The sequence below is a fragment of the Aotus nancymaae genome, unplaced genomic scaffold, assembly GCF_030222135.1.
Source record: "Aotus nancymaae isolate 86718 unplaced genomic scaffold, 86718_ANA_hifiasm-v0.15.2.pri h1tg000030l, whole genome shotgun sequence".
In the NCBI taxonomy this organism is placed as follows: domain Eukaryota; kingdom Metazoa; phylum Chordata; class Mammalia; order Primates; family Aotidae; genus Aotus; species Aotus nancymaae.
The window spans coordinates 3,882,306-3,907,761 of NW_026988443.1; the positions used below are offsets into that span (position 1 = coordinate 3,882,306).

The following is a 25,456-nucleotide window of genomic DNA, read 5'->3' on the forward strand; positions in this document are numbered from 1 at the left end:
AAGAAGACGGGAAGACAGGGATTGGCCATCGCTTTTAGAAGTTGTGAGTTTTGTTTCAGAGCGGGAGATCTTCCGAGACGCACTGGGGAGCGGATGGTGAGTTTTCCCCGTGCACTGACGGGCCGGCTCGGGAAGGGGAGGGTCCGGGCAGCTTTAATGGTGTCCTTGGGACAATGGCTGCGGGTTCTTCAGCTGGTGTTTATCAAGCGCCAACGAGGCCAGCCTCCGGGAATGGAGCCCGAATGGTAGCAAGATTTGGGCAGATGGCACAGCCATAGGCAATAACAGCATAACCGCAGTCCGGGGCCGGGCACCAGCGGCAGTCCGGGTCCGAGGCCAGGTAGCGGCGCAGCATGAACTCCTCGTACTTGTGCACGAGCGGCGGGTCGGCTAGCAGCAAGCGGATGTCGTGCGGGTTGAGTCGCTCGCTGCACTCGGGGCAGCTGATGGGCACCCTGCTCTCGCTGATCTCCAGGCGCAGGTAGTGGCGGAGGCAGTCCCGGCACGAGCGGTGCTGACAGCTGAGGAGGCGCGGAGCCCGCTCGGGCGGCAGCCGCACCAGGCACAGCGAGCACTCCACCTCCTCCGAGCCCGAGCCGCCGCCCTCCGCCGCCTCCTCATGGTCGAAGCCGGGCTCCGCCGCCGCCGCCGCCGCGGCCTCGGCGGCCGGCTCGGCAGGCAGCGCCTCGGGCGGCGAGGCCTGGGCCGCGGCAGGGGCCGGGGCGGGTGGCGGCGGCGCGGCCGGGGGCGGCGGTTCGGCCTGCGACTTGGCCCGGGCCCGGCGGCTGCGGGCCGAGGCGGAGAAGACGCTGTGGAAGGTGAGGCGCCCGGCCGCCGCTGCGGCACTTGGGGTCCGGCGCGGCCGCATGTAGCGATGTGGAGCGCGGCGACTCGGAGTCCTTCTCGGATCCCATGGCCTGCGGAGGCTAAGGGGCCCGGGGCGCCCAGCCGCCGCCGCCACAGCCTCAGCAGCCCTCCCGGAGATCGATACTTTATTCTTTAAAAGTATTTTCTTCCTTAATATTTATGTGTAGGTCTTGCTAAAATATAAATAAAATGATGAGATCAGAAGTTAAAAAGACTAAGAGTAAGGCTTCATTAATACCGTAAGTAACCTTTGGTTTAAAAAATTCCTGACATTCTGCTCCAACTTGTCTACTGGGGAAGCAGCCTGTCAACTATGCATCTGAGCCTGCCTCATCTGAACAAACAGCAACCAGCTGGGCCCCTTGCCTTTTCAGGAATGGCAGCGCAACTAGAAACAGAGCAGGGTTAGGAAGACAACATCTCATGAGGATGCCCAGTGGGCTTCTGCGATGGACTTTTCTAGTTTAACACTTTAAATCGTGTTACTGTCAGTTACTGAATATTTCTTAAGAAATGAGTTCTAATGTTAACTTTTAAACAAAAGATACCTCTTGGTTTTTTCATTTTGTGTGCAGTAGAATCCTGCTTATCTGTGAAATGCAGTTAACACATCAGCTGGACCTATTTCCTGAATACAGGGTGACCCTCTTGTTATTTAAAGATGTAAAAAATGCAGGAGACTTGAGAAGAAAAGCCATGGAAGGCACCATCGATGGATCACTGATAAATCCTACAGTGGTAAATATAAATTCTAAGACTGAATGGGTTGGCCAGGTGCGGTGGCTCACACCTATAATCCCAGCACTTTGGGAGGCCAAGGCGGGTGGATCACCTGAGGTCAGGAGTTCAAGAGCAGCCTGGCTAACACGGTGAAACTCTGTCTCAACTAAAAATATAAAAAAATTAGCTGAGCGTGGTGGTGGGTGCCTGTAATCCCAGCTTCTTTGGGAGGCTGAGGCAGGAGAATCACTTGAACCTGGGAGGCGGAGGTTGCAGTGAGCTTCGATTGCACCATTGCACTCCAGTCAGGGTGACAAGAGCAGAACTGTCTCTCAAAAAAAAGAAAAAAAAAAAAAAGCCATACGGGCATTTAAGTATATATTACTTTTTGTGATGTTATAGGGTGGCCTAAAATTCTGTCACCTTTTGGGGAAAAAAATTTTTGTCCAAGTCAGATGAAGCCAGCCTTGACTATAACAGTGAATAGAGGCAGAAGTGCTGGGTCCTGCCCTAGGAAACAGAAATGGTTGGGATCTGGCTCTAACATGGGAAATGCCTGTGTTTCCAGGCAGTACAGATTCTCCTTGTGTAATTAATTCTTTTTGCTCTGTTTGGTAGATTGTCGATCCATTTCAGATACTTGTGGCTAATTTGGATACAAGAAAAAGGTCTCACAAGAATCTTTTCTTATCTAAGTTGAAACATGGAACCCAGCAACAAGACCTTAAGAAAGAAAGAAGAGTAGGAACTCTTCAAGGTGCAAAAAAGAAAAAAGAAAGTAGAAGAGCCACTGAAAGTAGAATACCTGTTTCAGAAAGTCAACCGGTGATTCCTGAAAAACATCGAGCTAGAAAAAGACAGGCATGGCTTTGGGAAGAAGACAAGAATTTGAGATCTGGCGTGAGGAAATTTGGAGAGGGAAACTGGTCTAAAATACTGTTGCATTATAAATTCAACAACCGGACAAGTGTCATGTTAAAAGACAGATGGAGGACCATGAAGAAACTAAAACTCATTTGCTCAGACAGTGAAGACTGATTGTGTTTGTAAAAGCTTGATGAAAGGACAGTTGAGTACATGTAGATCACTACATTTTGTTTGAAACTTGCATCATTGATGTATTTTAAAACTTTTGTTTAAAGCATTACAGTATTTTTCTGTGACCATCAGTATAAGGGTTTGTGCTATAAGAATTAAAGTATATGCTATCATTGTATTCTTTAAGAACCTTTTGATAAACTGTAAATTTGTGGAACCCTGCCACATTTAGTATCCCCACTCCCAAATCCTATTCCAGTGAAAAAATTAAAAGCTGATCTGAAAAAAGATATTTTAATTAACCTATTTTGTGTCTGCAGGCTGACCTCAACCCTGTAATGTAACCCATTAAAATGAATTTTTTAGATAACTGAGTAACAATAGTCCTTTGATATGAGATAATGACTTGCTCTATGGGCTTAATATGCTGCTTAATTACTTAAGATATTCGTTAATAGAATGATAAATGTACAAAGTAACCTATAAGTATGCCATACTTTTTCTTTCAGTGGCTTCATGTAAAGAAAAAACTTGAAAACAGTAATACCCGAGGACACATGGGAACAATAGACACTGAGGTGGTAGGGTGGGGAGCAAGAGCTGAAAACTACCTACTGGGTACTCTGCTCACTACCTGAGTGAGGGGATCATCCGTACCCCAAACCTCAGCATCACAAACCTAGTATACCCAGCTAACAAACCTGCCCATGTGTTCCCTGAATCTAAAATCAAAATCAAAATAATTTTTTTTAAAAAAGCAAAAGGCGGCCAGGTGCAGTGACTCATGCCTGTAGTCTCAGCACTTTGGGAGGCCGACGCGGGTGGATCTCGAGCTCAGGAGATCGAGACCATCCTGGCCAACATGGTGAAACCCCGTCTATACTTTAAAAAAAAAAAAAAGCTGAGCATGGTGGCATGCACCTGTAGTCCCAATTACTTGGGAGGCTGAAGCAGGAGAATCACTTGAACCCAGGAGGCGGAAGTTGCAATGAGTGGAGATCGCGCCACTGCACTCCAGCCTGGCGACAGAGAGAGACTCTGTCAAAAAAAAAAGTATTACCCAGGGGACAAAATTTGTACTATTAGCAAGAATCCTTTTGTGTCTCATTTAGAAACAACTTGACTTTGGTTGCAGTGTTTAAACTTTGACAAAAAATGGTTTTGAATAGATCTTTATAACCTGATGCCATAAATTCTCTGATACCTTCATTTAATATATCAATATTTGGCCTAAAACAGTATTCTGTAAAGCTTAAGTTGGTATTAACTATGATCATCTTGATATCTATGATAGGTAATAAACAAAGTTATACAATACCTTACTAAGCAATTTTGGTTTTTCACTAATGTTTTATTCTTTAAAAGATTTAGACAATTATTTAGCATTTTGAGTTGTGTGCTTTATTTAGCAAGTGAGTAAAAATATTGGAATATTGAAGTATTTGCATTAAAAAAATCACATGGTAGTGTTTTATAATCTCTATTTCCTGTTAAGGTTTTATATGTTACTTTCCCATAGTTCCTGAATTTGTTGTTCTATAAACTATATATAAACAGAAACCTGGATGATTTAAAAAAAAAAAAAAAAAAGAAAGAAAAAAAAAAAGAGATGATCTTGCAGGATTTCTCCTCCCTGGAACTCAGCCACTTACTACTGTTTCAACTTTCCTACCACCTCTGCCAGCCAATCCCATCTTCTTGGGAACCTAGCCTCCCTATTGGCTATCGCACAGCTTTCAACTGCCTGCTTTGTGACATCATTCTCTCACCAAGCCTACTGCCACCTGGTAGAATCTTGGGGTAGATTTGCAGCATCACAAGCGGCCAGTGAGCAGTGTGACCAGTAGCCTTTATACTGAACACACGCACTCCTTGGCTTCAGTCACGCAGACATCCACTAGGATCGTCTCTTCATCCCTTGTATCTACAGTTGATGTTTCTTCATGTCTGACCATGTCAGGTAAAGAGAGAAACTTTCTTGACAGTTTTTCATTTGACTTCTTTCCCCCTAACTTTAGATTTCTTTACCCCTATAGTCCCAAACAGCTTGGAATAGCAGGGAAAGTATTGAAGTAGAAATCTAGAGACCTCATTTCAGTTTTGGCTTTGACATTTACTAGCTGTGTGATTTTAGCAAATACTTCATTCTCTCACAACATCTGTTTCCTTATCTGTTACATTACGATTATAGATTGGTTTTTCTCTCTGGCCCCTTTCTTTTCTAATGCCGAGTCTTAAAGGGCACACACATACAAAATGAAATCAGACACATTTGAGGCTGTTCTTTTCAACAGAAACAGAAAACCTAAGTGGCGTAGAAAACTGGCAACATATTCTGAGGTGTTTCATGTGTAATAGTCTCCCTCCACTAATATTTCAACTCTACTATTTTAAATTTAGTGATGTTTTTAATATTCAGCCAGGCATGGTGGCTCACATCTGTTATCTCAGCACTTCAGGAGGCCATCTCCCTCACTAATATTTCAACTTTACTATTTGATATTTAGTGATGTGTAGTGATGTTTTTAATATTCAGGTGAGCATGGTTACTCCCACCTGTAATCTCAGTGCTTTGGGAGGCCGAGATGGGAGAATTGCTTGAGCCTAGGAGTTTGAGACCAGTTTGGGTAACATGGCAAGACCCATCTCTATAATTAAAAAAAAAAAATAAGCCAGGTGTGGCGGCATGCCACCTACCCAGGAGGCTGAGGTGGGAGGATCAGTTGACTGTTTGAGCCCAGCAGGTTGAGGCTGCAGTGAGCCATGTTCGCACCACTGGACTTTAGCCTGGGTGACAAGGCAAGACTCTTTCTCAAACAAACAAACAAACAAAAGTAATATTCATGCTCTGGAGATTCCTATCTGAACTAGATGGAAAGAGAAAATGAAGACTACTGGGTTATAAGGAGGTAGATATTCTAGGGTAAGGAATTTGGGATTTTAAATGAAAGCAAAAAGACAGGGTCCCCTACATTTCCCCTTGGGATATGCTCTGGAGAATGACACAATGATTTCAAGGGAAAAAATATATTTTACATTTTAGAAGAAAAGCAGAAAGACAACAGAGTGAAATCTACTCAGAATAGGGCAAAATGAAGTTGGTTTTAACAAATAAACTAGAAAGGAAACAGGCTAAAATAAAGTATCCCAAAAAAGCAGCTTATCAGAAGAAGTCACATTCAGTTGTTTTTTTTTTTTTTTTCTGTTTCCTTTTGAACATAGATGACACTTGACAGTTTTTAATATAAACATTTTAGAAATGTGTTTTAGAAATGATGCTTCCAGGCCAAGCACGGTGGCTCCCATCGTAATCCCAGTACTTTGGGAGGCCGAGGCAGGCAGATCACTTGACATCAGGAGTTCGAGACCAGTCTGGAAAACATGGTGAAACCCTGTCTCTATTAAAAATACAAAAAAATAGCCAGGTGCAGTGGTGGGTGCCTATAATCCCAACTACTGGGGAGGCTGAGGCATGAGAATTGCTTGAGCCCAGGAGGCAAATGCCGCATTGAGCCAAGGTCAAGCCACTGCACTCCAGTCTTGGTGACAGAGTGAGACTCTGTCTCAAAAAAAAAAAAAAAAATTTCTTGTGAAACTATCAGGTAGTATTTTCACTTATGATTAAAAAAAATATATAAAAAACAGGCTTGAGGAGGGCAAAGAATGACCCTTCAGATTTACCAATGGCCTGGGTTAAATGGAAACTCTAGGAAATGTCACATGACCTGTAGAAGCAAAATGTGACAGTAAGGATTATAAAAGTAATAGCTGCACTATATTCTAGTAGGCCAAAATTGCCATATTAAAAGTGCCATTTCTTCTGGTTTCTGGTCTATGCTCAGAGAAAAGAATCCTGGCAAGGAAGTCATGGTAATGATATTAACATAATGGTAAAATTTAGGTCAATGTGACCTCTCTCAGCCTCAGTTTTTCATAAAATGAGGTCCTTCTCTAAGAACCTCCCAATAGGACTCCCAGTGCTAAAATGCTCCAATTCTAGGAAATAGTTATGAGCCAATACTCACCAAGATTTAAGGGAAAGATAGGGAAGGGAGAAGGTTGCTTCTAGCCGAGGAAATAACGTATGAACCCACACCACCTGGGTCTTCTGCACATTTCTGCTCATATTGGACACAAAGGCAGTTCATCAGAAGAGGATCAAACTGTTTCAGCACTCATGGCCATCATAAACTGTTTGGCTTTTGGTATTTAAGTGAGTATCGGTATTAGAGGCTTCCTGATTGAAACAACCTTAAGATGATGCTGTTCTTCAAATAAGGTGACAGTTTTTCAATCTCATCAGTTTGTTCATCTCTCTTTGTTTCCAACAGAAGATTTCCAAAATACTTCTTTACTTGGAACTGCAAATTCTCTGCAGCTCTCTCCTCCTGTGGTGAACAATGTGGCTTCCTTAACAGGAAGCACCTCCAACTCCTCCAGAGCCTCTGCTCCAGCTGTTAGCTCAGCACGGCTACTGCCATCAGCCTCTGGCACCTCTTTCCAGCCACCCACGGGCAGTGCCCACGTTTACCAACATTCTAGCACAACTATGTTGTCTGGGGTTAGTGGCCAGAGCCACAGCTCTACTTCAACTGCGTCTTACCCAGGCATTTTTGATAGGCACAGTACGAGCACAGCAAAGAAGAAGTTCTTACTCAGGATCTTGACTGTGACTGTCACTGACCAGAACACAGCTGATTCTAGCACAACTATGTTGTCTGGGGTTAGTGGCCAGAGCCACAGCTCTACTTCAACTGCCTCTGACCCAGGCATTTTTGATAGGCACCGTACAACGAGCACAGGAAAGAAGTCGTCCTTACTCAGGGACTCGACTGTGACTGTCACGGACCAGAACACAGCTGATTCTAGCACAAATATGTTGTCTGGGGTTAGTGGCCAGAGCAACAGCTCTTCTTCAACTGCCTCCTACCCAGGCATTTTTGATAGGCACAGTACTAGCACAGCAAAGAAGAAGTTCTTACTCAGGGACTTGACTGAGACTGTCACTGACCAGAACACAGCTGATTCTAGCACAACTATGTTGTCTGGGGTTAGTGGCCAGAGCCACAGTTCTTCTTCAACTGCCTCTTACCCAGGCATTTTTGATAGGCACAGTACTAGCACAGCAAAGAAGAAGTTCTTACTCAGGGACTTGACTGTGACTGTCACTGACCAGAACACAGCTGATTCTAGCACAACTATGTTTTCTGGGGTTAGTGGCCAGAGCCACAGCTCTACTTCAACTGCGTCTTACCCAGGCATTTTTGATAGGCACCGTACAACGAGCACAGCAAAGAAGTCGTCCTTACTCAGGGACTCGACAGTGACTGTCACTGACCAGAACACAGCTGATTCTAGCACAACTCTGTTGTCTGGGGTTAGTGGCCAGAGCCACAGCTCTTCTTCAACTGCCTCTAACCCTGGCATTTTTGATAGGCACAGTACGAGCACAGCAAAGAAGAAGTTCTTACTCAGGGACTTGACTGTGACTGTCACTGACCAGAACACAGCTGATTCTAGCACAACTCTGTTGTCTGGGGTTAGTGGTCAGAGCCACAGCTCTTCTTCAACTGCCTCTAACCCTGGCATTTTTGATAGGCACAGTACGAGCACAGCAAAGAAGACGTTCTTACTCAGGGACTTGACTGTGACTGTCACTGACCAGAACACAGCTGATTCTAGCACAACTCTGTTGTCTGGGGTTAGTGGCCAGAGCCACAGCTCTTCTTCAACTGCCTCTAACCCTGGCATTTTTGATAGGCACAGTACGAGCACAGCAAAGAAGAAGTTCTTACTCAGGGACTTGACTGTGACTGTCACTGACCAGAACACAGCTGATTCTAGCACGACTATGTTTTCTGGGGTTAGTGGCCAGAGCCACAGCTCTTCTTCAACTGCTTCTTACCCAGGCATTTTTGATAGGCACCGTACAACGAGCACAGCAAAGAAGTCGTCCTTACTCAGGGACTCAACTGTGACTGTCACTGACCAGAACACAGCTGATTCTAGCACAACTATGTTGTCTGGGGTTAGTGGCCAGAGCCACAGCTCTTCTTCAACTGCCTCTTACCGAGGCATTTTTGATAGGCACAGTACGAGCACATCAAAGAAGAAGTTCTTACTCAGGGACTTGACTGTCACTGTCACTGACCAGAACACAGCTGATTCTAGCACAACTATGTTGTCTGGGGTTAGTGGCCAGAGTCACAGCTCTACTTCAACTGCGTCTTACCCAGGCATTTTTGATAGGCACCGTACAACAAGCACAGCAAAGAAGTCGTCCTTACTCAGGGACTCGACTGTGACTGTCACTGACCAGAACACAGCTGATTCTAGCACAACTATGTTGTCTGGGGTTAGTGGCCAGAGCCACAGCTCTACTTCAACTGCTTATTACCCAGGCATTTTTGATAGGCACCGTACAACGAGCACAGCAAAGAAGTCGTCCTTACTCAGGGACTCGACTGTGACTGTCACTGACCAGAACACAGCTGATTCTAGCACCACTATGTTGTGTGGGGTTAGTGGCCAGAGCCACAGCTCTTCTTCAACTGCCTCTTACCCAGGCATTTTTGATAGGCACAGTACGAGCACAGCAAAGAAGAAGTTCTTACTCAGGGACTTGACTGTGACTGTCACTGACCAGAACACAGCGGATTCTAGCACAACTATGTTGTCTGGGGTTAGTGGCCAGAGCCACAGCTCTACTTCAACTGCTTATTACCCAGGCATTTTTGATAGGCACCGTACAACGAGCACAGCAAAGAAGTCGTCCATACTCAGGGACTCGACTGTGACTGTCACTGACCAGAACACAGCTGTCTCTTCCATGTCCGTGACAGCCCAGCATGATAAAATTTCAGATGCCAGTATTGTGGTCCCTCTGTATCCAACACTGTCAGCCAGGTTTGCTCAGGGGACACAATCTCAAATTCCAAATCAGCAGGGCCATAGCCTGTCAATTCCCTACCAGAATGGAAGCCAGCTCTACTACTATAATCCAGGCACACTGGGGCCTCAACTATCTGGAGAACATGTCTCCTGTCTGCAATCCTATGGCTCTGTGTCATGTACAGGAAATAGGGCCTCTGCCCATCAACCAGAAATGGTGATGGGGTTAAAGGAGGTTCAGCCCACAGAAGTTCTACCACCGGTCTCCACTTCTGGGATGTCTTACTCTGTGTCTGCTCAGCCCATCACAGAAACCAGTTTTCACGGTGAGTACAAACAGCAAGAAAGGAGAGGAATAAACACAGTATTGAAAGGGAGGGTCAAATCTATAGCTGAGTGGTAAGTCCATGGATAGGCAGAATTTAAGTCCTGAGACTTCAATCACTATTCTTGGGCATTGCTCTCCATTTTCAGAGTCTATATAAGAACACCTTTTCAGTGGGAAAGTTGAACACTACAATGGCTATCTATGCCATATAGAAGAGAGTCCCAAGAGATGTCACACTTTTTAGTGGCCTGGCTGATCAGTTCCCCTGCACCAGCACTCTGTAACTTCCTTCCCTAATCTATTACTTTAGTGTCTCTGGAAGGCACTTCAGAACTCTTATTTTCGCAGTGACATTTTGATTTTCCTTAACTTACAATAGGATTTAAGACCTTGTGCTTACAGATCCTCTCCAAAACAAACAGGCTCAGAATCTGGGCTTGCTTATATATTTCATGAGGAAGGGCTCCACTCTCTCCCCTAGTATATGGTGTAAAGGGTTCTTATTCCCTCAGGAGAGTGGAGAGAATGGAAAGGACCCTATATGAGAATATGAGGCTTTATAAAACATCTCCTATTTAAAAATCACTTTCGCTTTTTATTTGGCTTACAACAACTCTATGAAATCCAAAGAAAGCCAAGAAACAATCACATCAAATGATAACCAGTAAGAGAACAGTCACTGCCTATCAACCAATACAGGGTCTTGTCCATGGTCATAAAGAAGAGCTGGTAGAAATGCCTTGCCCATGTTACAAAGCTATCCAATTGCTGCATTGGTGTGTAGGGGGAGCATCTCACTTACCAGGGATTGACTTCTTCCTTGATTCCTTTGTAGTGATGAAAACTTCCCTGGGGATGGATACTTCCCTGGGATTGCAATCTCCAAGCCAGACATTTTGTCTGGCACAAACTCCAGAATTCTCCATGTCCTGCAGTAGCAGAAATACCCAGATACTTGAGAGTAATCCATCACCTGACCTTGGGGACATTTCAACAACAGCTCCAGTCCAGAGTCCAGCTAATCTCTCGATACTCTCTCCAGCTCCAAGCCTGGACAAAACCGAGAATAAGAATTTGGATGAGATTAAAACCAAGCTTTCAAAGCTTCTAGATGCCTACCAGTTCCCAACAGAAAATCAAGAGCCTCCACTGCTTCCTTTAGAAATCCCTGATAGCCACCAGCTTCTTTCCTGCATTGATCCTCTTGGCCAAGAGGAGCAGCCTGGTTCCGAAAACACCAATCTGAGAAAGAACAGCCTGAGTCTTGAGGGCCAAGGGATACTTGAAAATGGCATTGAGTCTAGCAGTGATCCTGCAGACATCACTACATTGGTGGAGGATACTCACCTCCCCTCCAGCTTCAGTTCTTTACAAGATCTTGACCAACCCTCTGCAAAGAAAGCCAAATATCCCAGTGCCATCAAGGTAAATCAGGTGCAGGAAAAGTCAAGCGTCAGAAAGGGTCACTCTCATCAAGTCAGGAAGAACAAGCATAAAGCTGCCGAGCCTATCCAGGGCGCTCCCAAGGCCAAAATCCAGCCAAAGAACACAGAGAGCCTATTACAGGGAGAAGTGACTGTTCGCGGTGCTACCGCCAGTGACGGCGCTTCTGTGAACAACAGCAAGCATTCTAGCAACAAACGTCACAAACCTCACAACAAACCTCACGCATCCAGCAGGAGCAGCACAACTAAGAGGCACGGGCAGGAGAAGACCAAAAGGAGCAGAGAGAACAGCTCCAGAAAATCTGAACACAGTGAGGAGTCAGGGACCAAAGTCAAGGTAGAAGAGAAGCAAGCCATTCCCAATATGAAGCGCAAGAAAGATCAACCTGAGCTTAGCCGAGAGACCTTCAAAAAGCCACGAAGCTCCCCAGCCATGCAGAGGCCAGAGTCTGTGGAAGTTTTATATGCACTCAGGAAAAAGACCGAGAAGAAAACTGGATTCTCTTCCTCCCGGACTCTGGGAAGCTCAAGCAACAACCAGAACCCTCAGGCATTATCAGCTCTCAAACCATGGCTGGATACCCGACGTGAGGGGAAAGGCCCAGAGAAAACTCAAGTCAAGGCCCAGAAACTTGATGATAGCACTGAAAAAGTGTGTCCATCTCCATCCCAGTATGAGTTGCCAGCACCTGGGAAGGTCAAGTTGGCACCGTTGCCCTTTGTGACCCTGGACAAACCTCAAGTTCAATGTGTTTCTTGGCAGCCACACCCTCCGGCCTCATGTAGGCCTGCTGTGGCTTGCCCTGCTCCACCTGGTTCTACTAAGTCAGCTCAGTCGACTGCAGTCAGTCTGTCCCAACCGGCTTCTACCAACACATCTGTGACAGGTCCTGCCAGACCAGCTGAGCCAATTTCGACCAATGCAACCCAACACGCTTCAGCCAATCCTAACCAGCCTCCTACTGCCTCTCAGTCGGCTGCTTCTAGGCCAGCATCCTACAAAACATCATCTTGCTCTTCTTTCCAGCGGGAGCCTGTTTCCACTGCTGTGACCAATCTCCAGTCACTGGCCCAGCCTCAAAATCAATTTCTAATCCAAGACTTCAGCTTACCACCCAGGCCATGGAGGGCACCTGACATCTCTGGGCCAGTAGTGTCAACGCCCATGACAAAAGAGCAGAGGCCAGAGCGTCAGGCCATGAAGAGGAAGGCTCAGCAAGAGCTCGAGAATGCTGCCAAATACACCCCTTTGGGGAAACCGCAGTTCTTCATCTAAAGCGAAAAAGATATGGAAATTTCTCAATACCATGGCTACAGAATCTAAGAGCTGCTGAGACTATTGGCTTTACTTTGGATACCAGCTGGTTTTCCAAATATATAGATACTAATTTGCTTATTCCAATGATATGTTTTTAAAACTTAATAAAGAAATGTAATAGAATTAATAGCTAAGTAGTAAATAGGCTCTTGAGTTTTGAGATGCTGTAGACTGTGGGTTTTCCTTGGTGGAGGTGGGGATCAAAGGCTTCCTTAGAAGGAATTATGGCTGGACATGGTGGCTCATGCCTGCGATCCCAGCACTTTGGGAGGCCAAGGTGGGTGGACCACCTGAGGTCAGGAGTTCGAGACAAGCCTGGCCAACACGGTGAAATCCCATCTCTACCAAAAATACAAAAAAGTAGCTGGATGTGGTGGTGGGTGCCTGTAGTCCCAGCTTCTCGGGAGGCTGAGGCAGGGGAATTGCTTCAACCTGGGAGGCGGAGGTTGCAGTGAGCTGAGATTGTACCACTGCAATCTAGCCTGAACAACAGGGCAAAACTCCATCTAAAAAAAAAAAAAAAAAAGGAACTAAAATTTGAATGGAAGAGTATCAGCAGAATTGAGGAAAGAGGAAGGAACATGGTCCTAGACTAAGAAGGTCAAAAGGGGAGAGATTTCATGGGCTTATACAAAGAATCAGAAATGGGGGAAATGGCAGAAGTAAGATACAGAATCTGAGGTTAGGACTAAAAGAATAAAATTTGGATAGAAATTGAAGATGGCAGAAGATAAGACTGGGTGGAGCAAAAGAAATGTACAAAATCTCCCATGGATGATGGCCTTATGTCTCATGGCCTATCAGATAGGTGTTTTAGAAAATAAGATTCAGGACTCATCTCCAACAGGTTTGGGTTACCTTATACATACATGACCACAGGTGGGAAACGTCAGTACAAAACAGGGGAATCTACCACCAGGGGAACGACAAGGGCTCACAGTTCTAGGTGTAGCTGATAACCTGGGGCCTTGCCAAGCAAACTGCAGGAGCTTGAAGCTGACCCAGAAAAGACCCTGGAGTACAGATCACCATTGACTTAACACCCATGCACGGGTCAGTGAGATGCACTACTTCAGTTCACCTTCACAACAACACACAAGACCAGTAACACTGTGCCACCTTCCTAGTGAGGTTCAGCAATGGGCTTGGGTCACACTGCATGCAAAGGGGTAAGGCCTGTGGGAATCAGAAGTCCCCAGCGTTTAAGAGCGCCTGCAGGCAGTCAACCTGACTTTGAGATCAAGGCATCCGGAGGTTAGAGGCAGACGAACTCAAGCTTCCGGAGGGATTTAAATATTAAGAGGCCCGCCAGGTCCTCCTCCATCCATTCCAGCACATGCAACCTTCTGGGCCATCACCATTAACTGGAGTAACGGAGAAAAAACGGCTTGGAGCGGCCATTTTATAGGATGAGTGGTGGGTGCGCCTGCGCCCTGAGTCGCCCTCCAAAAGCCGCAAGACGCAGGCGCCCAACTGTGCGGAGACGCTGCTTAGCGGGAGGGGATCCCGCCTGGAGGCAAAACGATAGGCAGAAAGGGTTGAGGGCGGTAGGGGGAGGGCGGGATAGGAACGGTGAGGGAAGGAAAGATGAGGGCAGTGGATGGTCACCGGGAGGAAATCAGTAATTTACTTTTTTTTTTTTTTGAGACGGAGTTTCGCTCGTTACCCAGGCTGGAGTGCAATGGCGCGATCTCGGCTCACCGCAACCTCCGCCTCCTGGGTTCAGGCAATTCTCCTGCCTCAGCCTCCGAGTAGCTGGGATTACAGGCACGCGCCACCGTGCCCAGCTAAGTTTTTGTATTTTTAGTAGAGACGGGGTTTCACCTTGTTGACCAGGATGGTCTCGATCTCTTGACCTCGTGATGCACCCGCCTCTGCCTCCCAAAGTGCTGATTACAGGCGTGAGTCACCGCGCCCGGCCAAGAATTTTCTTCTTACGGCTCCATGGCTTCTTGCCCCAGAATGTACAGCCAAAGGGGCTGAGGTAATGCAAGTCTGAGATCTCTTTCATACAAAGCCAGCAGAATTCGCAGCCACACACTGCACAAGTCATGTGATTACAGTTTCCATCATTCATCTTGATAATGTAAGCACTGCATCGTGGGCATGGCTTGATGTCATCTGGTCCAGATGCTTGCCCATAACTGAGACCTGAAGTGTGTCTGGTCCGAACTCGTAAAGTCTGGGCACCCTGTTGACGGGCCATATCGCATGTTTGATTTGGATGCCATATCTGCTTGCAGTGGTAGCAGAACTCGGTCTGGCGGCCTTCCCTCTCACAAGTTAGCTTCGGGCAGCTGGCACAGCCATAGGCAATAACAGCATAACCGCAGTCCGGGGCCGGGCACCAGCGGCAGTCCGGGTCCGAGGCCAGGTAGCGGCGCAGCATGAACTCCTCGTACTTGTGCACGAGCGGCGGGTCGGCTAGCAGCAAGCGGATGTCGTGCGGGTTGAGTCGCTCGCTGCACTCGGGGCAGCTGATGGGCACCCTGCTCTCGCTGATCTCCAGGCGCAGGTAGTGGCGGAGGCAGTCCCGGCACGAGCGGTGCTGACAGCTGAGGAGGCGCGGAGCCCGCTCGGGCGGCAGCCGCACCAGGCACAGCGAGCACTCCACCTCCTCCGAGCCCGAGCCGCCGCCCTCCGCCGCCTCCTCATGGTCGAAGCCGGGCTCCGCCGCCGCCGCCGCGGCCTCTGCCTCGGCCTCGGCGACCGGCTCGGCAGGCAACGCCTCGGGCGGCGAGGCCTGGGCCGCGGCAGGGGCCGGGGCGGGTGGCGGCGGCGCGGCCGTGGGCGGCGGTTCGGCCTGCGGCTTGGCCCGGGCGCGGCGGCCGCGGGCCGAGGCGGAGAAGACGCTGTGGAAGGTGAGGCGCCCGGCCGCCGCTGCGGCACTTGGGGTCGGGCGCGGTCGCATGTAGCGATGTGGAGCGCGGCGACTCGGAGTCCTTCTCGGATCCCATGGCCTGCGGAGGCTAAGGGGCCCGGGGCGCCCAGCCGCCGCCGCCACAGCCTCAGCAGCCCTCCCGGAGATCGATACTTTATTCTTTAAAAGTATTTTCTTCCTTAATATTTATGTGTAGGCCTTGCTAAAATATAAATAAAATGATGAGATCAGAAGTTAAAAAGACTAAGAGTAAGGCTTCATTAATACCGTAAGTAACCTTTGGTTTAAAAAATTCCTGACATTCTGCTCCAACTTGTCTATTGGGGAAGCAGCCTGTCAACTATGCATCTGAGCCTGCCTCATCTGAACAAACAGCAACCAGCTGGGCCCCTTGCCTTTTCAGGAATGGCAGCGCAACTAGAAACAGAGCAGGGTTAGGAAGACAACATCTCATGAGGATGCCCAGTGGGCTTTTGCGATGGACTTTTCTAGTTTAACACTTTAAATCGTGTTACTGTCAGTTACTGAATATTTCTTAAGAAATGAGTTCTAATGTTAACTTTTAAACAAAAGATACCTCTTGGTTTTTTCATTTTGTGTGCAGTAGAATCCTGCTTATCTGTGAAATGCAGTTAACACATCAGCTGGACCTATTTCCTGAATACAGGGTGACCCTCTTGTTATTTAAAGATGTAAAAAATGCAGGAGACTTGAGAAGAAAAGCCATGGAAGGCACCATCGATGGATCACTGATAAATCCTACAGTGGTAAATATAAATTCTAAGACTGAATGGGTTGGCCAGGTGCGGTGGCTCACACCTATAATCCCAGCACTTTGGGAGGCCGAGGCGGGTGGATCACCTGAGGTCAGGAGTTCAAGACCAGCCTGGCCAACACGGTGAAACTCTGTCTCAACTAAAAATATGAAAAAATTAGCTGAGCGTGGTGGTGGGTGCCTGTAATCCCAGCTTCTTTGGGAGGCTGAGGCAGGAGAATCACTTGAACCTGGGAGGCGGAGGTTGCAGTGAGCTTCGATTGCACCATTGCACTCCAGTCAGGGTGACAAGAGCAGAACTGTCTCTCAAAAAAAAGAAAAAAAAAAAAAAGCCATACGGGCATTTAAGTATATATTACTTTTTGTGATGTTATAGGGTGGCCTAAAATTCTGTCACCTTTTGGGGAAAAAAATTTTTGTCCAAGTCAGATGAAGCCAGCCTTGACTATAACAGTGAATAGAGGCAGAAGTGCTGGGTCCTGCCCTAGGAAACAGAAATGGTTGGGATCTGGCTCTAACATGGGAAATGCCTGTGTTTCCAGGCAGTACAGATTCTCCATGTGTAATTAATTCTTTTTGCTCTGTTTGGTAGATTGTTGATCCATTTCAGATACTTGTGGCAGCAAACAAAGCAGTTCACCTCTGCAAACTGGGAAGAATGAAGACAAGAACTCTATCTACTGAAATTATTTACAGCCTTTCCCCAGATAACAATGTAATGTGGACTTTCCTATTTCTGTTGACCTTGTCATAATAACATGTGTTCCCCAGTTTTGGGTTGGAGGCTAAATTCCTGCAAGCCAGTGGTTAGTAATAAACCAGAATAATAGTGAAGAGAGCTCTGGACAGAGAGTTGAGGTTTAACCCTGCGTCTTACTAAGACAGTTTACATATGAGAAAAGAAAAATTTAGCTAAGTGAGGTTAATATTATCTGTTCTTACCATATAGGGTCAGGAAGACCCCTCCAGTATTTTTGCTTAAGAAGCTGACAGAAATTTAATGATAAAACATTAGGCATGGATATTCTGTGTACTGGCACGCGTATCTTTCCCTCTCCCCATAAACGTGAGTGTGGGATCCACGTTCTTTTCAGGATCCTCATCTCCCAGTCTCCCTTTTTCTGGGGTGCACTAAGCAAGCAGGGATAGGCCTCTTGGGGTCCCCTGTAGTGGAAGCAGGTACAAGGTGGGATGGGGAGAGTCTAACTGCCGCATGCACTCACCCAGGAGTGTCAGCAATGAGAGAGAATGAATTCCTTTCTAATTAGATCAGATCTAATGAGGTTTCTTTATTATTCCCTTATGTGTTCAAGCTTAAGGAAAAATTATATTGCTGTTTACTTCTTTGCTGATAAATTTGCAGTAATTACAGCATTGCAGGAAAACAATCTGTTATTCCAGTCTTAAATTTTTCTAAATGAAGAGAGTATTTTAGAACTGAAGCATTAAGGATTTTCCTTGCAAAGTATTTTTTAAAAATTCCATCTCGTTTTTCTATGTATTTCTTTCTGACTAGACTTATGATATGTGTGTGTTTATGTACAGAAATTTTTATTGTTTTTGTTATGTTTTGTTGACCCAAAGGACATCTTTATTTTGTATAACTGTTCAAAATTTCTATTAAAATCTACCTGGGAGATAATTTCTTTAGAACCTAGTCATGATCTGTAATTGATTGTGTTTTTTTGTTTAATTTTGTTTTTGTTTTGAGATAGAGTCTTCTTCTGTCACCCAGGCTGGAGTGCAGTGGTGCTATCTTGGCTCACTGCAACCTCCACCTTCCAGGTTCAAGCAATTCTTCTGCCTCAGCCTCCCGAGTAGCTGGGACTACAGGCTTGTGCCACCATGCCAGGCTAATTTTTGTATTTTTAGTAGAGATGGTGTTTCATCATATTGGCTAGGCTGGTCTTGAACTCCTGACCTCATGATTCAGCTGCCTTAGCCTCCCAAACTGGTGAGATTACAGGCGTGAGCCACCATGCCTGGCCTTAATCATGGTGTTTTTGTGATTAGATATTTCTTTCTTTGGCAGTCAGTTGTGGGATTTGACCAACTTTCTTTGACTGAATTGCCAGGTATAGTGTCTCACACAGGAATAGATGAACTTTTACAGACTGTCAATTAAGCAAGAGAGACAGACCGATACACCAGATTGCTGATTTATTAAATTACAGTGAGTAATTTACCTGGCAGGGTAATTGTCATCAGCTGGGTAGAGCTGTCCAGAAAACTTGAAAACTTTTATAATAAGATTATAAAGGTTACTTGATGAACGGAGTAGAATATGTCCATTTAAAGCCTGAGGACATCTGGCAAGACTATTGTGTTATTATTGCTCCACTGTTGAATATCACCTCCTGGGATCTTTCTCCAGTTGCCTCTTACCGTGGAGTTGTGGTTTACCCCCTGCCTCCTGCCCCCCGCCCCGAGACAGGATCTTGCTCTGTCACCCAGGCTGGAGTGCAGTGATGCCAGCTCAGCTCACTCTGCCTCTTGGGCTCAAGCAATCCTCCCATCTCAGTCTCCCTAGTAGCTGGGGCTACAGGTGTGGACTACCATGCCTGGCTAATTTTTTGTATAGACGAGGTTTTGCCATGTTGCCCTTGGCTCAAGCAAATCCACTCACCTCAGCCTCCCAGAGTGTTGGGATTACAGGCATGACCACCGTGCCTGGCCTATCTTCACTTTTACTGAGTTGTCTCTTCTGCTGCTATACCTGTGGAACACACAGACAGATCATTTGGGAGGGTAATTATTTTTACTTGCAGAGGAAGCCAGAAGCCTTTGCTGACTCAAAGAAGTGTTTCATTATCATAACACATAGTAAGCCTTAGTAAATACTTGATGACTACTTGAGCAACTTGGCTTCATTTCATTTATTTTTACCTTTATTTTTATTTATTTATTTTTAAATTTTTGGTAGAGATAAGGTCTCACTTTGTTGCCCAGGCTGGTCTTGAACTCCTGAGCTCAAGCGATCCTCCTGCCTGGGCCTCCCAAATGCTGGGATTACGGGCATGAGCACCATGCCCGACCATTTAAAAAATTGCTTCATTTTTTAAAATACCTGATTTTGAGGATTTGTGCCTCTCCTCCTACAAGGGATCACAACTCCTCAGCAGCAAGTGATCAAGGCTGGATGGAGAATGAGTGTGATGAATTGACAGAAACAGGCTTCAGAAGGTGGGTAATAAGAAACTTCTGTGAGCCAAAAGAACATGTTCTAACCCAATGCAAAGAAACTAAGAACCTTTAAAAAAGATTCGACAAAATGCTAACGAGAATAAACAACTTAGGAATATAAGTGAATTGATGGAGCTGAAAAACACAACACGAGAACTTTACGAAGCATACACAAGTTTCAACAGCTGAACTGACCAAGCAGAAGAAAGGATATCAGAGGTTGAAGATTAACTCAATGAAGTAAAACGAGAAGGCAAGATTAGAGAAAAAAGTAAAAAGGAATGAGCAAAATCTCCAAGAAATAGAGGATTATGTGACACACACACACATACACACATACCAAAAAAACACACACACCCCCAAAAAACACACACACAGACACACACCCCAAAAAAACAAAGCCCAAAAAATCACAAATAAAAAAAACCAAATTGTTACAGGAAACAAGCAAATGGGTATAATCCACGATTCTATTACTCCCCAGAAGGCCCTCTTCACATTACAAGCAGAGAGAGTGAGAGACATGGCTGTGTACACCGCAGCGACTTACCCTTCAAACCAAAACCGGAAGTCCAGATAGCAGTCTGAGCTGTTTCTCTGCTCTAAGCTTCTAGAGCACCAGCAGCAGCTGACACTGACGCACAAGAACGACTTTAGGGCCCCCCAACCCATAAGCCTGGGCAGCTTCTGGCACTTACTGGCTGACCTGGCCCGGGCCTGCTGCCATGCTAGCCACAGCATGGTTGACAAAATCTGTTGCACAACCCCAGAAGTTAGGTTCGGGTACCTGATGCTCGGTAAGCCAAACACTGACACATCAGTGCCTCAGAGCAGAGAAAGGTTTTTTCAAGTTTACCAAAATATGAGGGTGGGAGAGGACAGTTCTCAAATTCAACCTCCCTTTGCATGTAACTGGTGGCTTTTATGAGTAAGGAAGGTGTGTGGGAAGTGAGATCCCCTGATTATCAAAGCTGCTTGCATCCCTTGGCCAAACTTCTGCATGCTATCAAGGAGGTCAGCATGACCAAGGATCATGTTCTTTATAAGAAAAACAAGCTCATTAATCTTGCAAGCATCCCCTGTGGGTTAGGATATGAAGTTAATCACTTATTAGTGACTACCCACTACCAAAATGACTACGTGAAAGCAATCCTGCCTGGAGGAAGTTAAGGACAAAGGAAGGAAAGTAAAACAAACATGGTTTTTATAACATAGGCTTGGTTACATTGCTATATTTCATCTAAGTGAAGGCTATAAAGTTTTTCTCCGCTTGCCACACTTAACAGAGATATAAAAGGCTAGATATCAAACCCTTTCTTGCTAAAAGGCTGATCTTGAAGAGTATATCACGAAGGCTCACTTGGGAAGAAATTGGAGCAAGACAACTGGTGAGGCAAAAGGACAATGGAAATTCAGCTAGTCTGTTTTAAAGAGCCTCTGGGCAGGCAACTTCTGAGGAGGAGAAGTTACACCTTCACAAAAGTTTCCTGACCCTATTGTCCCCTCTGTGTCCTCCTCATTTCAGTCAACATGGCTCATTGAAAAAAAACAAACTAGTCACCATTTGATGTCTCCTGTCTCATTTATTTAACACACTTGTTCTGTGTCTGGCTAAGAGGACCAGCAACTCCTTGTTTAAAAAGGGCTTTAGGCCAGGCACGGTGGCTTACACCTGTAATCCCAGCACTTTGTGAGGCCGAGAACACTTGAACTCAGGAGTTCCAGACCAGCCTGGCCAATATGGTGAAACCCCATCTCTACTAAAAATACAAAAATTAGCTGGGTGTGGTGGTGCACACCTGTAATCCCAGCTACTCAGGAGGCTGAGGCAGGGGAATGGCTTGAACCTGGGAGGCAGAGTTTGTGGTGAGCCAAGATTGCCCAATGCACTTCAGCCTGGGCCACAGAGCAAGACTCTGTCTCAAAAAAATAAATATTAAAAAACAATTAAAAAAATAAGGTGGTCTTTAGTGGTCTGTTTAGGTTTTAAAATTCTTCCGTTATTCATAAACACATGGGTTGTTTACAATCCACATAGCTCCACCGAGATTAGCATGAAAAAGGCCGGTCCTCCTCCTTACTCCTGATCATCATCTCCCAAAGGCAGCCACTTTTAAGTATTTTTGCATTATTTATTGACATTTGCCTCCATATTTAAATAATGTGCTTATATTGCCACTTCTTCATTTTTCTATTTGTGTTATTATCTGTTGATTTCCTCCTATGTAGATAAGCATTTAGCTCTTTCATAACACCTACCCACATCACACCACAGTTGGGTCTCAACCTTTGGTTAAGTCGGTGCTCTCAGTTCATGTTCTTTACTAAATACTCATCATAGCCATAGTGTACCATGACTGTTTCTCAGACCACTTTTCCCCCATCATTTTTACCTCATTTGTTTGCCTCTTTTCCTACGAATTGATTGTGAATTCATCCCCCAAATCTCTGATAGCATTATTTAACCTTGTATATACATCAAAATTTTGTTTTTCTTAATCTTTCCTGGTTCCCCTGTTCCAGGTTGAGTGCTGTATTCATTTCCTAGGGCTGCCATCGCAAAGCACCACAGACTGGGTGGCTTAAATAAGAGAAATTAATTTTCTCACAGTTCTGGAGACATCCAAGATCAAGGCGTCCACAGGGTTGGTGTCTTCTGAGGCCTCTCTTCTTGTCGTATAGAGATGACTTGTCTTCCTGTGGCTTCGGGCTTCACGTGGCCTTCCCTTTGTGTCTCTCTGTGTCTAAATTTCCTTACCTTAAAAGGACGCAAGTTAGAATGGGACATCAATTTAAAAGAAAAGAAAAAGGACTCGCTTCCGGTCCTAGGCGCTTCAGGAACCGCGGCTTAGGTGCAGACATGGCCAAGTCCAAGAACCACACCACACACAACCAGTCCCGAAAATGGCACAGAAATGGTATCAAGAAACCCCGATCACAAAGATACGAATCTCTTAAGGGGGTGGACCCCAAGTTCCTGAGGAACATGCGCTTTGCCAAGAAGCACAACAAGAAGGGCCTAAAGAAGATGCAGGCCAACAACGCCAAGGCCATGAGCGCACGTGCCGAGGCCATCAAGGCCCTCGTAAAGCCCAAGGAGGTTAAGCCCAAGATCCCAAAGGGTGTCAGCCGCAAGCTCGATCGACTTGCCTACATTGCCCACCCCAAGCTTGGGAAGCGTGCTCATGCACGCATTGCCAAGGGGCTCAGGCTCTGCCGGCCAAAGGTCAAGGCCAAGGCCAAGGATCAAACCAAGGCCCAGGCTGCAGCTCCAGCTTCAGTTCCAGCTCAGGCTCCCAAGGGTGCCCAGGCCCCTACAAAGGCTTCAGAGTAGATATCTCTGTCTGCCAACATGAGGACAGAAGGACTGGTGTGACCCCCCCGGGGTGGCCATCTGCATGGGGCTGGGGTCCTCCTGTGCTATTTGTACAAATAAACCTGAGGCAGGAAAAAAAAAAAAAAAAAAAAAAAAAAAAAAAAAGGACTCTAGTCATATTGTATTGGGGCCCCCACCCTAATGACTTCATTTTTACTTATTTACCTCTTTTTTTTTTTTTTTTTAGTTTAATCATTTTTATTTCAAGTGTATTTTAAAAATCATAAATGGGGTTTCATAATCCACCGTTGAAACATTTATCCTTCATAGCTTCAGAATTTGACAAGCATGTAGACCATGCTTTTCAAATCCAGTCTTCTTTGCTATTTTTCAAACTTCTGAGCTCTAGTATTAAACTGCTCCATTCTAAATGTATAGTTTTCAATAACTATTATACACTTGTTGATAAGGGTTTTCTGAAAACAGTCTATCAAATATAAAGAATGGTTTCTATCTAAGAATCAGCAGTGAGGGAAGAAATATTAGACACCTATCAAGAAATCAATTACTCATTTTAAAAATAACAGAACCAGTGCTGCTGTCTGTCATAAAAGAGAACATGTAAAATTTATTTTTATAGACTTTGGTAATATTTTATTCCCCACAGAGGCCTTCAATCCTTTTACACACAGTAATCATCAGGACTTACTGAGTAAAAGTCTCAGGTATTAACCACGGCCCTAAAATGTGCTATTCCAAAGAGTAACAGGTTACTTTTGAGGAAAAAAGCTGCCTTAGTAACTTCCCTCAAATGTTTATTTTAAATAAAAATAGTTGATGGAAATATTTTTTAAACCAACTTTGGGTATAATACAGCAGGATGCCCATCAAACAAAAAAGGAAATCAAAACTTTCCTTTTAAAATGAGTTCTCCATCTTTACTTTTAAGATTACAACATACTCACCTTTTATGCTTGTTTGCTTTTTTTGACTGCCTAATCCAATGTTTAAATTTTTTTAAGTCTATATTTCAATGCAGTAAGTGTTATTTTTCAAATAATCTTCATAACCCAGAATACAGACACCAGAGCAACACTCTCAAGTCACACTGTTTGACTGTAATAAAGAGATGAAAATGGATGGATATATGAAGATAGGTATTCCCTCTGCTCTCTCTGAAGGTGAGCAAGCTTTTAACACATGAGCAACACAGAACTCCATTCCTCTGGAGCTCCTTTAAACTCAGAATGCTTCAATTCAGTAAGTCAATATATTATTCTTAAAAATTAAATTTGGTCACTAAGAAGGACGGAACAAAAATTATTCCCCTCGCATCAAACACAACCTGAAAAGTTCTATCAGGCCCTCTTCTCCCCACAAAAACAGGGAAGTAGCTGGGGCTGAAGACGTTAAGTGTGACATTCTAATTCCTAAAACATCGCTGTTATCTAGTCAAAGTTGTAGGTCTATGTATTTCCTTCTCCAATACGTCCCCATTTATAAGTTTATTTCCACACATACAAACGTGCACATGTGTGCATGTGCACACGCACTCAATCTCAAGACAGACACTTTTTTGTATTTGCTGATAAATTATGAGGATTATGAACTAGGTGTGTACAGGGTGCTTTGTAAACATCAGAGTCACTTGGGTCCTTTCCTCCATAAGCCTAAAATCAAATTATGCAACCTATGACCACTACTTTCCCAGACGCTGTTCACAGGCTGCATATTGAGGAAGGGCAGAGAAAAAGTCCTCATAACTGATGTTTAGGTGGTAAGGCAAAGAGACATCTCAGTCAGTCTGATGTGCCAGGGAAGAAAGCCTAATATGCTGTCCACAGGACCAAACTTCAATACTAAATCAGGATCAGGACAGCCATTTAAACTAAGTAAACTGCCTAACATATCTATATCCAAATCTGTGGGTCTCTTTTGCTTCTGGGCTACTAACTGGCAAAAGTCCTAAGCAGCTCTCACAATATCTGCTTTTCCATCTTCCGGGGACAGCATCTTCACTGCCAAATGGCAATTTAAAACTTGATCATCTTTGTCATTACTATTTGCAAACTGGTGAATATTTTGAACAGTCTAGGCCCAGAAGTTCTTGCTGTTGTTTTAAAATTTCATCCATCAATCTGGAATTATTTCTTTTGAAAACACCTTGGTGGTCGTAGACGCTAATATAGGAGATGCCCAGGGCTATACACCACACCACTAGGCTTGCGATATCCGAGAAGCTGTGCTGCTCCACCTCGGTGAACACCAGGCCCATGTGCACAGGCAGCTTCTCCAGGGAAAGGCCGTCCGCGCGCCAGCGCAGCCGGTGGTGGGCGGCGGCCAGGCACGACACCCCGCGCGGGTGCCTGTGGTAACGGCGGCTCCTGCCTATGGGTTCCTGCGGATGGTCGGGGGCTTGCGGAGCGTGAAGCCGAGTGGCGCTAGGACCGCGGCAGAGGCGGCGCGGCAGCAGCGCCGCCAGATCCACTTCCAGGTGCCGAACCGAACGCGGAGCCAGGAGGTGAGCGTGCGGTGCAGACGGAGCAGCGCGTACAGCACCCGTCACACCAACTCGTACAGCCCCGTCATACTCCTGTGGCGCTCGGGCACCCGCTCTTCCGCCCGCCCACTCCCGCGGCGTGACGGCTTTTTATCCGCCCCTGTGGCCGCAGCAGGCCATCGCCCCGCGGCCCC

At 45.6% G+C, this 25,456-nt stretch overlaps 1 protein-coding gene, 2 long non-coding RNA genes and 3 pseudogenes across 3 annotated transcripts in view; 4 read left to right on the forward strand and 2 right to left on the reverse strand.

Moving 5' to 3' along the window:
* The window catches only part of LOC135277199 (uncharacterized), a 140,378-nt gene that overhangs the window by 20,332 nt on the left and 94,590 nt on the right, over positions 1-25,456 (forward strand). The gene's annotated exons all lie outside the window — the stretch shown is intronic.
* On the forward strand, positions 1,181-12,613 carry LOC135277186 (uncharacterized protein C2orf78-like; annotated as a pseudogene).
* Positions 10,414-15,564, reverse strand: LOC135277233 (E3 ubiquitin-protein ligase RNF19B-like; annotated as a pseudogene).
* On the forward strand, positions 15,556-17,905 carry LOC135277235 (uncharacterized). Its single transcript, XR_010344827.1, has 2 exons — positions 15,556-16,255; positions 16,856-17,905. It is a non-coding gene; the product is annotated as an uncharacterized LOC135277235 (long non-coding RNA).
* On the forward strand, positions 22,248-22,883 carry LOC105733878 (large ribosomal subunit protein eL29). Its single transcript, XM_012476540.3, has one exon. It carries the CDS (start codon positions 22,307-22,309, stop codon positions 22,778-22,780), a length of 474 nt encoding a protein of 157 aa, XP_012331963.2. The 5' UTR covers positions 22,248-22,306; the 3' UTR covers positions 22,781-22,883.
* LOC105733858 (dehydrodolichyl diphosphate synthase complex subunit NUS1-like) lies at positions 23,561-25,351 on the reverse strand (annotated as a pseudogene).

Bases quoted from the DNA above. Each gene is read 5' to 3' on its own strand.
- LOC105733878 (XM_012476540.3), top strand. From the start codon at position 22,307: ATGGCCAAGTCCAAGAACCACACCACACACAACCAGTCCCGAAAATGG.